The sequence below is a fragment of the Alligator sinensis genome, unplaced genomic scaffold (assembly GCF_000455745.1).
Source record: "Alligator sinensis unplaced genomic scaffold, ASM45574v1 scaffold121_1, whole genome shotgun sequence".
Taxonomy (NCBI): domain Eukaryota; kingdom Metazoa; phylum Chordata; order Crocodylia; family Alligatoridae; genus Alligator; species Alligator sinensis.
This window is the reverse complement of record NW_005841910.1, coordinates 3,759,096-3,773,050: the sequence shown is the minus strand read 5'-3', so window position 1 is coordinate 3,773,050 and position 13,955 is coordinate 3,759,096. Positions and strand designations below refer to the sequence as shown.

Genomic DNA, 13,955 nt, shown 5'->3' with positions numbered 1-13,955 from the left:
TCAGGTCTCTTCTGCTGATCCGAGTAGTTGTGGATGGGAAATCCTAGAAAATGAGGGTTGGAAAGGACCTCAGGAGGTCATACATAGTTTAACCCCCTGTTCAAAGCAGGACCAGCCCCAACTACATCATCCCAGCCAAGGCTTTGTCTAGCCGTGTGTTGAAAACCTCCAAGGATGGAGACTCCACCACCTCTCTGGGTAACCTGTTCCTGTGTTTTACTACCCTCCTAGTGAGAGGTTTTTTTCTAATATCCTACTTAACCCTGCCTTGCTGCAACTTGAGCCCGCTCCTCGTTCTGTCATCTGCCCCCACTGAGAACAGTTCAGCTCCATCCTTTTTTGAACCACCCCGCAGGGAGTTAAAGGTTGCTATCAAATCCCCCCTCAGTCTTTTCTTCTGCAGACTAAATAAGCCCAGTTTCCTCAGCTTCTCCTCACAGGTCATGTCCCCAAGGCCCCAAAACCATTTTTGTGGCCCTCCTCTGGACTGTCCCCAACTTGTCCACATCCTTTCTGTAGCAGGGGACCCAAAACTGGACATAGTACTTCATATGTGGCTTCACCAGTGCAGAATAGAGGGGAAAAATTACTTGCCTCCAGTGTAAAATGTTTTTTCCTGTCCCATTACACTTTTCAGGATGTCAAGAACATAACCTGTCTGCACCTTTGGAAGTGTTTTCGTGGGAAAACAAAGACCCAAGTCCACTTCTCCCTTCATAGCAAGCAGCCTTGGGTGTTAAGACACTGACCCGGGGTAGATGTGGAATGTGGCGGAGAAGTGACTTGAACCTGGGTCCTTTTACATCCCAGGTTGGCCACCTAGTTATCAGACACATTTGAGCAGGGGCAAGGATGGAGGGTGCATGTATGGGAGTGCAGCTAGATTCGCATATTTAGTTGCGAGTACATATACCTGTGGGTCTCTCACATTTTCAGTAGGAAGTCCATCCTGGAACTAAAAAACCTTCCCAAAGAACTCTCTATGCCCATAAAATGTCTCTGTTTTGTCAAATAGATATTTTTTTTTTACTCTCCCCCCCCACCCCAAAAAAAACCAAACCAACAACAACAACAAACACAAACAAAAAACCCCATTTCATTAAAAAAAATCTTGATCAACTCTTGTCCTAGCATGTAGCATGGACTCTTCCCTGGCTACGGGGAGAATCTCACGTGAGTTCCTGCCCAAAGGTAATAGGATGTTTTTGACCTGAAGCTGTCAACTGGGAAATGCAATGAGCTATTGCAGTCACAAACGTAGTATTACATCAGCAATTAGGAAGGTCCTTGCACAAGTTCTTAGTGAGGACTCTCCCTTTCTTCCTAGATGTCTTGTTTTATCATTCAAGGCCAGTGCTTATCGTGTGCTAAGAGAGCTCCTTCCAATAGCATTGCCAGATTGTCTCCCATGAATGCTGTGGCTCACAGTGTATGAGAGGCTCTGGACTATACTGCAGTTTAGAAGGGTCTACCATTTCCCTTCATCTGATTTTTCTTTTAAATGCTGTGAAGTTGAGATGATTCAGAGCCCTGAGCCCTCTTTGAGATCCAGTTCAGAAAACCTGCTCTTCTCTCATCTCGTTTGCTTGCTCATCATGCCAGGCTTTCTAGGGTTTCTCTGTTTCATACCGTTGTGTTGGGGGAGTTGGGTAGAGGGGGAGGCATGGGAATAGGGGGAGCTATGCAGGTATTGTGCAAGACTGTAATGTCGAACTGTTTGTTTCCTGTTTAGAATAACCTCACCTGAAGGCTGGTGTCTGCATGCTGAAGGAGTCGGAAGGACGGCTAAGCCTCATAAAGAATGCACCTCTGGCTATCAAAGGCAAGACCATCAGGATGTGTAATTAAATGTTACAAGATTTGAATAACAGTTGCCAGTGAGACCGTGATGCTTGTCCTTCCCTGTCCCATCCATTCAGAATGGGGTTTTAATGGCTAGTGGGTGGACACCATGAAAACATCCAGGATCCATGGAAAAAAGAATTTAAAATGAGAGATTCTTTTTATGGCAGTGTTCTGCTTCATTTTGCATGAAAAGCTAATTCTCCATGCGTGACCTGTCTCTTCTGCAAACAATAAAGAGATCAGATTAATGGGGTGAACTGGAGGCTTTTTTTTTTTTTAAAATGCCAAGTTTGAAGGGGTTGTTTGTAGAGGTTTGCGGCGCGCGGTACAAAACACTGTTCTTTTTCAAAATAGCAACACTCGGCTTTGTGTTCACATGGAAAGCTATTATATTATATCTATTCCCAGACTCATTCTTCCCAGATGTTGCCATCTTTTGAGTAATACATCATCACAGAAAGTACTCTTATAATGTATTACACTAATACATTGTTCGAAGGACACCAGCGATGATAAATTCCTTAAATGCTAGTGCTGTCTGGGGATAACGACTCTAGGAGCAAATGCAAGGTAATGTAGTGATTTTTTTTTTTTTTTTTTTACTTGGTCCCAGAAAGAATACAGGAGGCATCTTAAAGTCATTTTCACGTAGGGGGAATATTAAAATATGCAATATTTCAAGCACTATTTAACAAGCACTTGAACAATAGCAGTATTAACGATAAAGATTTCACATTTAAAACCATTTGCTTTATTCTGTTGTCTTTACCTGCAGTTCAGTTGAAATTAGTCGAATTCTGTTGTTTAGCCCCAATTTTAGTGTTTTGAAATGGGATTTTTTTTAAATGACATTTGTTTAGAGGGTAGATTTAATGTTCACTGTGATCATTGTGCAATGCAGTGTCTTTATTATGGCTGTATTTCTCACATTTTATCCTTTTCCTTAAATAGGCCAGGTTTTCAGGATGTTAGTTCATATCATCGGAGCCAATAGGATTTTATTCATTGGCAGGCTTAAAGGCTACAGTGTCCTTGCTATGGCAGAGGCAATGCCAGATGATGGCAAAATAATTGCATGTGTAGAAGTACCATATTTTGGAGTGAATGGCCAAGAAGCTTTATATGACGCATTTCATGGCAAGAAAATACTTGAGACCAATAGCGGACAGTCTGGAGGTCAATTCATTTGGGGGGATATTCATGTTGAAAGTGAGTTGAATAAATGTACTTCTGTCTTCTGTTTGCAAACTGTTGGCCAGTGACCCTGATTTCTTTGTTTGCATATATGTGAGCAAATATTGCAGCCTGACATGGTCATGGTCTATTCGTTTCAACCATTTATCTGGGCCTGTTTATGAATGCTTTGTTAGTAGACAGCTACATAATATGGTATTGTTTCTTCTTAACTAGAAAGCTGCAACTGTTTAATCGAGAGAATGATTAATTTCTAAATCCAGCGGGGTTGAATCGGGCCCACAGAAATCCAAGCTTTTTCATTGACTTCAATTGTCCTTGGATCAGACCCTGTAATTCCTAGGTAACACATAACATGACTAGCTATGTGCTTCTCCATGACTGTCCCCACAGAGAACCACCTGCTACTGTTAATCATTGATACACAAAGCCTTGTGGCTACCATAGCTCGTGCATTGAAACATAACCTCTTGTTGTTTCGCCACTGATTTAATAATCGGGGAAATGGTTCACATTTCCCACTTCCTGGGTGACACTTGCTTAAATACGCTTTGCTCTCTCTGTTGGCCTATTACCGATAGCCACTAGTAGAGTTATTCCTTTCGCTCTAGTGTTAGGGACCCTGGAAATAAAATCACAGACTATGAGGGTTGAAGGGACCTCAAGAGGTCACATCTAGTCCAACCCCCTGCTCCAAGCAGGACCCAGCCCCAACTACATCATCCCAGCCAAGCCTTTGTCCAGCTGGGTTTTGAAAACCTCCCAAGGATGGAGAGTCCACCACCACCTCTCTGGGTAACCTCTTCCAGTGTTTTACTACCCCCCTAATGAGAAGGTTTCTCCTAATATCTAACCTCAACTTCCCTTGCTGCAACTTGAGCCCATTGCTCCTTGTCCTGTCATCTGCCACCACTGAAGACAGTCCAGCTCCATCCTCTTTGCAAACTCCCTTCAGGGAGTTGAAGGCTGCTATTCAGTCCCCCTCTGTCTTCTCTTCTCTAGACTAAATAAACCCAGTTCCCTCAGCCTCTCCTCATCAGTCCTGTCCCCCAGCCCCCCAACCATTTTTGTTGCCCTCCACTGGACTTTCTCCAATTTGTCCACATCCTTTCTGTAGTGGGGAGCCCAAAACTGAACACAGTTCTCCAGATGTGGCCTCACCAGTGCTGAATAGAGGGGAATAATCTCTTCCCTTGACCTGCTGGTAACACACCTACCAATGCAACACACCTACCCATGCCAGACATACAGTGTGGAAGCTCTCCTGGTTTCTAATCTCAGCTGATGACCCCTTGAAACAAATCCGACCAGACTCCCATTTTCAACTTGGAAGTGTCAGTGTGGGCTCATCTAAGTTTATTTGCAGTCACAGGTGCTTGTGTTCATTTCTAAAATTATATGGCTTGGAGCTTTCTGACCTCTGCCTTCTGTGACCTCCGAGACTGCTCGGAAACCAACAAAGACCGGTGGCAAATAGCCTGCGAATGCGGCGTTACAGATCACCTGCGATGTGCGGTGCTTAAAATCCTTGCTCCCTGCAGTGAGTGTGAAATTAATTGAATTGCTGTTGCTCTCTAGTGCTCATTCTGTGCAACTGACTTGCTGTGACCAAATTAAAATATCTAGAGGCAGGCAGAGTCCATGCTGGGGAGAGATTAAAGAAGGGACCAGCGCAAGAGTAGAGACATGGAAATTAAATCCTGAAAACGTAATGCTGTGCTGGATTTTATAGCTGATTCAAAGGCTGTGCGAAGCAAAAGAAGACTCGGAGCCCGGTCCTGCATGGTACTTGAACTCCTTTTTAACTTAATGGGTGTGCAGGACATGGCTATTGGCTCATTGCTTTGTTGCAGAACAATTGCAGCGTGACTGTAAAAGGTCCCACCCTGCACCGCTGTAGTTCTTGGATGTGTTCTCATTGGGTTTGGCAAAACCAGAATCTGCTGGAAGATGGGCTTCTACTTCATTTAATCAACAGGCCAACCAACCTGGCCAAGGAATCCCAAGCAACAGGGATGACAGTAGCATTCTTTTCCTGCTACTACGGGAGCCTGGCAGCACTACACGTGTGGAAGGGAGGTCTTGTGATAGGCTTTCCACATATGACTTCTTGGACACAATAGGCTGCAGCTGAACGTGTGCTGATCCTAGGTTGCCTTTGACACTCAGATTAGGTCCTAGTCGCTGTTTCTAGAGCTAGGAGCTGGCCCAGTACTACAACAGCAAGGGCTATGCTGTGATGAGGTTCAGGGTGCCCTGGGAGTGAAATTAATGCTTTTCCTCCCAGCCGTGGCTGCAGGAGGCCTTGCTGGTAGCAGAAGCACTGCAGACCCTCTGGGTGAGAGAGTTGTTGTCATCTGCTAGGATGTGGGGAGGGGTTTGGGTGTGTGTGTGTTGGGGGAGCTTTATCCTTTTATGCACCTGCAGACCTAGTTCTGCAAGCTCAACTTCTCAGGGCCCAGCAGAGCAGGATAAGGGAGGAGAAGTCAGTTCTTCACCAGTAATTGCATAAGCAGATTGAGGTTGTAACCTCAGTAGTGGCTACCAGCGCCTTCATGCTATGGACTGGCACACCGCAGGCCCTGGGAGAGGCGGATAATTCCTTCCTTCCCAAAAGCTCCTGGCACCAACTCAGGTGGTTATTGAGGGGGAGGGTTTGCCTCCACTGATTCTTGTAAAGAACCATCTTAGTGCATAACTAACTCCAGGTAAAGCCAAAAGACCTTCTCTGCCAACCGCAACAATCACTCCAAAAAGTGTGAGGAACCGATTATATAGTCATATCACAGGTATCATGTTTTTAGCAGCTGCCAGGCTTGGCCATCTGGGAGCTGTGTCTGTAAATGCTACATCCCCTTGGCTGCATATCAGGTGCCAAGCAATTGATGCCAAATGCACGCTGTGCTGCATCTCTAGCTGGCACGCAAGTTTGACAAGGAACGTTGCCAGCTGTTGCAGCAGCAGTCGGCAGAGTGTGATGTAAGCATCCTGCCACATCTGGGCCAATGCAGCTCAAGCTGCAGGTCATTATAGCCTCCATGTGGTTCTGGCTCCAGCACAGAGTAGTGCTGTGATGAAAGGGGATTAGAACAGCAGTACCAAATCAGTTAGGTATGGGCTAATGAGGATCTGAAGCAGAGTCTCCAAAGGGAAATGATACCCTTGCTGTTACTGCTCCGAGTGCCAGCCCACTGCATCAGCACGGTTTGTGTTTTATTGACAGCAACTGAAGAAGCCTTTTCCTGCGTTCCACTGGAAATAGGAAGGATCCTTGAGCCAGCTGCTTAATGCTCAACATCCTGAACTGTGCCCCAAAACAATGCTTTCATACTGCGTTTTGCATACCGCTGTGCACAACGACTTCAGTCATTTTAGTGCATTAATGTTTGGGGGCTTCTCTTCCTTATGGTCAGGATTTTTGGAAGCACGTTTGCCCTTTAAGGCTTAGACCCATTGATTTTAATGGGAGCTAGACTAAAAAGGAGTGTAAGGTGCTTCAACGTGTTTGGGAATCAGGGTCCTAATGCTTATTCCATATTTCCTCATGTATAAGACACTCCACTCCCAATAATACATAAGATAAAATTGTGAAATGCAACTTCTCTTGCATCAATTTGATCAAATTTTGGTCTATTTTAATTATAATGGTTTGGGGCTGGGCTGGGGCTGGGGTTGGTGTGGTTTTGTAGCTTCACCGTACACAACATACCTTCATTTTAAACTTCCATGTTCAGGGGGAAGAAAATGTGCCTTAATCCCCAGAAAATATAGCAGTAGTCTCTTCCGGGTAAACCTTTTTAAATAAGGTTTTTGATTGTCAGTAATGGGCCCAATCCAGCATACCAGTGGCTACTGAGGATGCTATATTACAAATTAAATGCAGGATCAGGATCTGTGTAAATGCAAAGTCCTGGGAAATCATCTGAGTTCATTATTTTGACCCTTCCATTTTAAGATCTAAAATACAACGTAAAAAAGAAGATAATGCACTTTCAAAGATCCTGCTGATTGCAGGACATCATGCAAAAAAGTAGGAGTCTTTTTCCTTTTCTCTTTTTTCCCCCTCCTTTTACCAGACAGAATAGGTGAAGAGGTTGAGTTGCAGATCTCATTTCCCCTGTTTTGCTGCTTGTGAAGTCTGCCAACAGAATCCACCTTGACAAAGTCAAGGACTCTGCGTTTAATGTTGAACTGAGTGAATAAATTATGCATGAAATTGTGTCGGAGTCTCTAGTGTGCAGAATTGCTCCTTTTGATATGAAAGGTTAATTCAGAAAGGAGTCCAAAATAGCTGGAAATTGTGGGGATAAGTGGATAGTATTCACTGTTGTGAGCTGTTATTACTAGAAATTGCATTCCCTCTCTAGCTTCCCCAGAGATTTAGCTTTGCCAGTGAATATAAACTGTACTCAATAGAATAGCATTTAGGAGTAACAAGAGTGTATGTCCACATACAGTAAAATATTCTAATGGTGTTTTAAAAAGAAGCTGTACTTTTTCATGTATACCATGTACCCTAAGGATAGATTACTATTACATTTAGGTCAAGAACAAGGCATAGCAAAGGTAATAGGTTTTGAGCACATCTTTATTACCCTATACTGGCTGTATGATCTATTCCAAAGGAATTGGACCGTCATTCTTATGATTGGGTTTGGGTATGTCTAATGCAGGTGGTGGCTCCAATCAAGACTAAATCAGATTTTTCCTTAGCTTTGGCAGAAGATTCAGTTTTGTTTTGCCAGGATGTCTTGTCCCTAGTCTTCTCCCATAACCTTCATTAACATTGTTATGATCTTCAGCCCATTGTCTTTTTAGTGGATATTCTACGTACAACACAGCTCTATGATTTTATTAAGGAAGTAGGGATTTGCTGTAAGTAAAAGCATAAACTGTAGCCAGGTTATCCCTGGGTGAAGACAGTTTTTCTTGCCATTTATTACATGTATGATGCTTCTATGGTAAGGGATGTTCCAGTTCTCTGCCAATGGAGAGGTGATCCAGTCCTCCCTCTTTTGTGGGTATAGCAACGAGCATAATTCCCCCTTCTCCCCTATCTTCTCTTTTTAGGGTGCCAGTATTTCTAATACCCTACAGGGCTACCCCTGGGGCTTCTTCCTTGTGCATGGATACTTCTCGCCAGTGTGTGGAGCAGGCCAAAGAGAGAAAGCAGAAGGCTTCACGTGTGCCCGGGGCCTGCTAACAGGACATGACAAACTAGGTGTCCATCCACGCACCTTTACCTCCAGCTTCTGAACTTCTAATTTTGTGGGCAATGCTGGGACTGAAGGAATTTCATGGCTTCCTCTTACAGGTCAAGACCCATCTCCACCTACAGACATAAAGAGAGTCCCCTAGATGTGTCCTCAGGGATGACGGGATCCTCCCTTCACAACACAGACCCCAAACTTCTGATTTAGAGGACCTAATATTTCATGGGAAACAAATAGCACCACCAGATACAAGGCATGTAGTTGGGATGAGGGTCTTCAGAGCACCAAATTCTTGGGGATGGAAGTGCTTAGGCTGACTGCAAGAGTTGAGGAATCAGCGGAGGAGGAAGCACGTTTTTTGGTCATCCAACATGATGGCCATTATAGGCATGAGCGGACAAAGGAATGAAGAAGTCCTAGATGCAGAGCCTTGACCATTGGGTTACCGAGTGACAAGCTTTGGCAAATTGAGATGCTCTAACAAAATTGTTTAGCTTTTCCAAGCCTCCTGAAGCTTTTCCACCAAATCAGTGGATCCATGCTAAGAGTGAAGCTCAGCTTTCTGACCTCTCACTGGACTGCTATGCCGTGAACTTTCTCAGCCTATCCATTCACATCCTGGTCATCTAATTCCCTATGCTTCTTTGCTATAAAGACACGCTCTGTGCTCCTAATCACCTCATTAAAATGATCTCCAGTAACCTCTGCATAGAGGTTACTTCACATTCCCCAAGGATAAATGAGGTCTTCATACACCAGAGCTACTTGTTACTGCAGTTAGCTCTTCCTTTCATACATCAAGGAAGGATCACTCTTCCTTCATCATGCCCAAAGCTTCAGCACACAAAGAAAAAGCTGGATCTGCAAAGTGCTGTTAAGAGACATAGCAGAAACAATCCATCGAGGAAAACATCATTATTTGTCTCCTCTCACTCTGAATGTCTACTCTTGAGAGTATTTAAATCTGCCACAGACGGGTGGATGAAATGTTGCTCAACAGAAACACATGCCGCTTTAGTTAAATGATCCCAGATGGACTTTGAAATGTTCCAGAGAAGTCTCTTGAGCAACAGGGGCATCAGCCACTGTCAGGGGAGTGCAAAGCCACCCACCTGGTCATCCATCAACACCTTTTACCTGGTGTTCAGCAGCTTACTTGGAGGAAAGGTGCTCCATGTTTTTGAGAATGCAAATAGATCAGAGCAGCCAGTTCTCTTTCATCCTCTGCTTTGCTGAGCTGTCCAAAGACGTTTTTCTAATCTACCAAAAAAAAATAAATCATTGCCTTCATAGAAGCTGTGCGTCTTTAGCCTCTCTCCTGACCCATTTTTATGCATGTTATAATTCCGTCATTAATTAATATTTCAACCATCCTCCTAGTACTTGGAGTGTAAGGCTCACGAGCCTGTTCCCAAGATCATACTTCTTCCTTTGTTTTACAGATGGATATAGCATTTGTGCCTCTCCAGTCTTCTAGCATAGTACCGTATCTTGATGAGAGCTTATATGCGATACAGCTGCTTCATTCTTAAATTTCCACATAATGTCTAAGGGTGTCCTAGCTCTGTTTCCCCCCCCTTTCTCCCCTCTTGATTTAATTCTCTTGGACTCTATATGCATTTCTGCTGTAATGCAAAGCAACAGAAGTTCAGTGGAGTGATCACCCAACCAGTTCTTGCAGCCTCTGAGTTTCCTCCTGGGTTTTTGTTGGAAGGCAGAGGGATTTGCTCACCACTGGAAGGGACAGGATTGCTTCCTAAAACCCAAGAATTCCTCAAGGTCTTGGGGTGCTACTAGAAAAACCAGAGCCCTTTCACTGTGCACCTTTGCTCGTCTTTTAGGCTCCGTGGCAGCACGATTCCTCCCTGCCGTCCAAAAGTCATTGACAAAAGTCCCTTAGGAAGATGCCATAAATGAAACTGAGGCAGCCAACTGCTCTCACTTGAGGCACAAGACTGCATTAAGTTTGACAACTTTTGAGCTCTGCTGACACGGACCAAATTGGCTAGCAAAAAGCTTGTCATCCCAGTAGCAATCTCTTGAGTTTTGCCCCTTTACACAAACACACATGGTGAGTGTACAATATTCTGCACGTACGTAGAACAAAAAGCTAGTTACCAGCTCTTCAGATTATGGTAAGGGATTGAAGTCTTTGGGGTTGAGTTGAGGTATTCCTTTGTTTCATACATTTTTAAAAAATATTTTTGAAAAAAAAAAAAGAGGTTGTTTAAAAAAAAAAAAAAAAAAAAAGCTCTCTTTTCATGGTAGTGCACATAAGTTGTAAGTGGGATTTTTCAAAAGCATTCAGCCTAGCCTTCCTCTGCTACCCTTGAAGTCCATGGTAAAACCGCTGTTTGATTTCAATAGGAATAAAGTTAGAACAACACAGAGGAAATCTGAAATGTCTATCTTATATGCAACCGTTGCACTCCCCTTTTGAAATGTACTGAATATAAATGCAGATGCCCTCCTTAGTGAAGATGTACCGATTTATTTTAGAGCAGCTTAAGATATTTGGCCTTTTATGGGGTGTGAAAATAGTCTACCCTGAGTGGTTCACTTGGCTCTAGGCACTGGTTTCGGTGGGTGACCAAAGTGCTTGACCTCTCTCTGGTAAGCAGACAGTCAAATATCCAAGAGAAACTGTATACAGAAGTATCTCACCCAGTTTAATCTTGTTTGGTGTGAAGCAAATTGTTTTCAACCAGAAGTGACCTTCAGTTAAGAATGCTGCTTTAAAAACATGTTTTCTGCTCTGTGTTTTCCTGGGTTTCATGTGTAGGATGCTTTATTGTACAAGACGCTCAACCTGCATGTAAACAATACTGTTTTCTTTGACGCTATCTTTCCAGGGTTACATGCTGTGGGCAAACACTTTGATACAGTTTTTATTGATGCTGATCAAAGAGAGCCTGCTAACTACTACAATTTTGTCCTGGAGAACCACTTGCTGAGAGAGGATGGAGTGATCTGTATGGAGAATACACTCATGAAAGGACAAGTCTACCTGGAGAACATACCTGATGAAAATGTATTAGCTGTCAGAAAATTAAACACAGTAATTAATTCAGATCCTTGTGTTGAGCAGGTTAGTGTTATGCAATTAGTTAAGGGTAATATTGGTATTTTAAGCACCTCTGGAATTTCATCAGCCTAAGTGTTTTGTTAGGGACTTGGAAGGAGGCTGTCTCAGTTATCACAGTTATTTCTAGAGAAGTCATCATACTCTAACACTGTTCTTTTATTAGTTGCACCAGGTTATGCCAGCAAAATGGGGGGAGAAAAGTATATTATTACAATTCACTTCATGGAAAGCTAAGTATGCTTTACTAGATCCAAAAAGATTCATAGCATGCATCTTCATCATCTGTTTTTATATACAAAATAACTGTGAACTGAAATATCAATAACAGATGCTTAAGTTTAGATGGTAGTATTGCATCTATAAGGATAGCCTGGATTTTTTTGCTAAGGTATGGTCTCCTGATAGTGCCTCTGGACCACTAGTTCAGGTGCACACATCATACCGATGGAGATCAAGCTGTAATGTGCAAGCAGAAGTATATGAACAAGAGTAGGAAAAATAGTTCAGGGAATAGTAGATGTCACAAAACCATAGTAATAGTATGATTTTGAACCTCCAAGGCAGATTTGGGTACAATATGCAGTCAAGCCAATATCTCAAGGAACTTAAAACTCCATTAAACCGATAATAGGAATCAAATGCACTCGAAGTCAAGAGATTGAGCCTTATTTATAAAACTGAAAGGAAAAAATGGCTTTTGTACTGGCCACACATTGTAGAGGTAATGAGTCTTGAATAGAAGTCTACAGAAAGATGGGGACCTGGCATGTTTGGATAAAAAGTCCACTGAAGTTCTTGGAAAGACTTCTGTTCATTTCAGTGAGCTTTGGAGAGGCATGAAGTGGTGGTCCTCATTTAAAAAAAAAATGATGCCACTTGTTCATCTGGGCACATGTCTTATTTTCCAGGCTATTTCAGCCATGCAAGGTAGAATGAGTGGCATTCAAAGGAAGTGAACACCTTCAGATGTGGCAATTGATTCAAAGGTGAGAATTTCCCCCCCATAAGCCTGGGAATCCGCTCTGTTTCCATCCCTATGCGCTAGGGAGAGGAGTTGGATGAATGGCTTCTGTTTGCATAGAAGTAAGAGGCAGTAGTGGGAGATCAAATTATTATGTGCCCAGGAAGGGAGAGCAACCAGCTATTTTCCTTATACTATTAATTATGGTAATTCTTTCCCTTTCCTACTCTGCCCCTTTGAAGGTCACCTCTAATACTCCTCAATTTTCCTTCCCCTCCCCAGAGATCAAAGCTCACTGAAGTCAATGTAAGGTGTTTGCATGAGGCCCAGTTTCAGATCCCGCACCCCTTAAAAACCTCAATGTCAAATTATCCAAAGAGTGGAGGGTGCAAATCCCTCCAACACCCGCCAGGCTTAGCGTCAGGCTAGCTAGAGGGGTTGCAGCGACGGTTGTTTGCCAGTGTTAACACTGGATGATGGTCACAAATAGTGTTAACACTGTTTAGCTTAGTGTTTTACTTAGTGTTTAACTTAGTGTTAACACTGTTTAACTGTTAACACAGTTAAACAGTATTAATACTAGATGATGGTCACAAATAGCAATAAACACAGAAGCCCCCTGCATGGATCTCAGAACTTTTTTAATTAATTTTTTTTTCTACACAAATATTGGGATCTGTATTCTATGCTGTCTGGTAGCCTGTGCCAACACATCTCTCTCAGTCTAATTCCACAATGAGCATTGTACTCCACCCTCTGGATGCCACTTGTGCTGCAGAAAGGGGAGAGTCCACGTTTTATTCAATGGGCCACCGTACTGAGGTGTTTGAACAAGAGCAGCCAGCATGTCTTCCAACAGCACAGACCCTCGGCTCTATTGCCAAATCCCTCTGCGAGTCACTTGGGGCTAAGACTTTTGTTGCTGTTTGTGTTTCCCAGCACTGAAGCGCACATGTGCGTGCACACATTTTAATAGTTTTATACCACTGGATTTTTCATCACTCCATTAGGCTTTCCTCCTCCAGAAACAAGTGGTGAAAAGCAATGTCTTTTGGGGCTACAGAAGATATTGCATTCTTGATCACCTGCGATGTGATGGCAAAGCGGCCGATGTAACAGGCGGAGGCCGGAAGAGCATGCACTGCAGAGGCAGGTGCTAAGATGCCCGGTGTGCATCTGGTACTTGCAAAGGTAGAAGCTGTTGCATGTGAGCTAAGCCTGAAAGGTAAGCAGTGAACTACCAGTAGTTCAGATGTTCCTGTTGTACAGACACCCTACAGGGCTCATCACTGGTCTGTCTGTTACTGTAAGCTCCGTACACTTCTTGTTGGTACAGATATCTTACTCGTATCTTGGTGGAAAATAAGTCCAAAGAGCAAAACAAAGATTTTTGCAAAGAACACAGTAGTAAGCCACAGGAGCAGAGCACAATCTCAGCGCTGCCTCCACAAACAATAACCATCCTCACATTGTCTGCTCATGTTACCTAGCAAAATAAGTGCAGCCAGGAAGGCAAATTACCCGGGGGGGGGGGCCACGGGAAGGAGAAAATAGCATACAATGAGCCATGACTGACAGGAACAGAAGAGATCGATCTTTTGTAAATAAGTTCCATATAATATACATCAATCAGGGAGAAAAAGAGGTGTTGCATACC

General features: G+C 43.4%; 1 protein-coding gene across 1 annotated transcript; it reads left to right on the top strand.

The window, feature by feature from the left end:
• The first annotated feature begins 2,263 nt into the window (after positions 1-2,263).
• LOC112549449 (O-methyltransferase MdmC-like) lies at positions 2,264-13,690 on the top strand. Its single transcript, XM_025197965.1, has 4 exons — positions 2,264-2,415; positions 2,797-3,054; positions 11,105-11,340; positions 13,309-13,690. The coding sequence occupies exons 1-4, from the start codon at positions 2,409-2,411 to the stop codon at positions 13,456-13,458; spliced, it is 651 nt and encodes a 216-aa protein (XP_025053750.1). The 5' UTR covers positions 2,264-2,408; the 3' UTR covers positions 13,459-13,690.
• The last annotated feature ends 265 nt before the right edge of the window (positions 13,691-13,955 follow it).

Excerpts from the sequence above, each read along its gene's own strand:
- LOC112549449 (XM_025197965.1), top strand. Across the intron at positions 3,055-11,104 it reads GGGGGATATTCATGTTGAAA|GGTTACATGCTGTGGGCAAA; the intron begins GTGAGTTGAATA and ends CTATCTTTCCAG. Across the intron at positions 11,341-13,308 it reads CAGATCCTTGTGTTGAGCAG|GCTTTCCTCCTCCAGAAACA; the intron begins GTTAGTGTTATG and ends TCACTCCATTAG.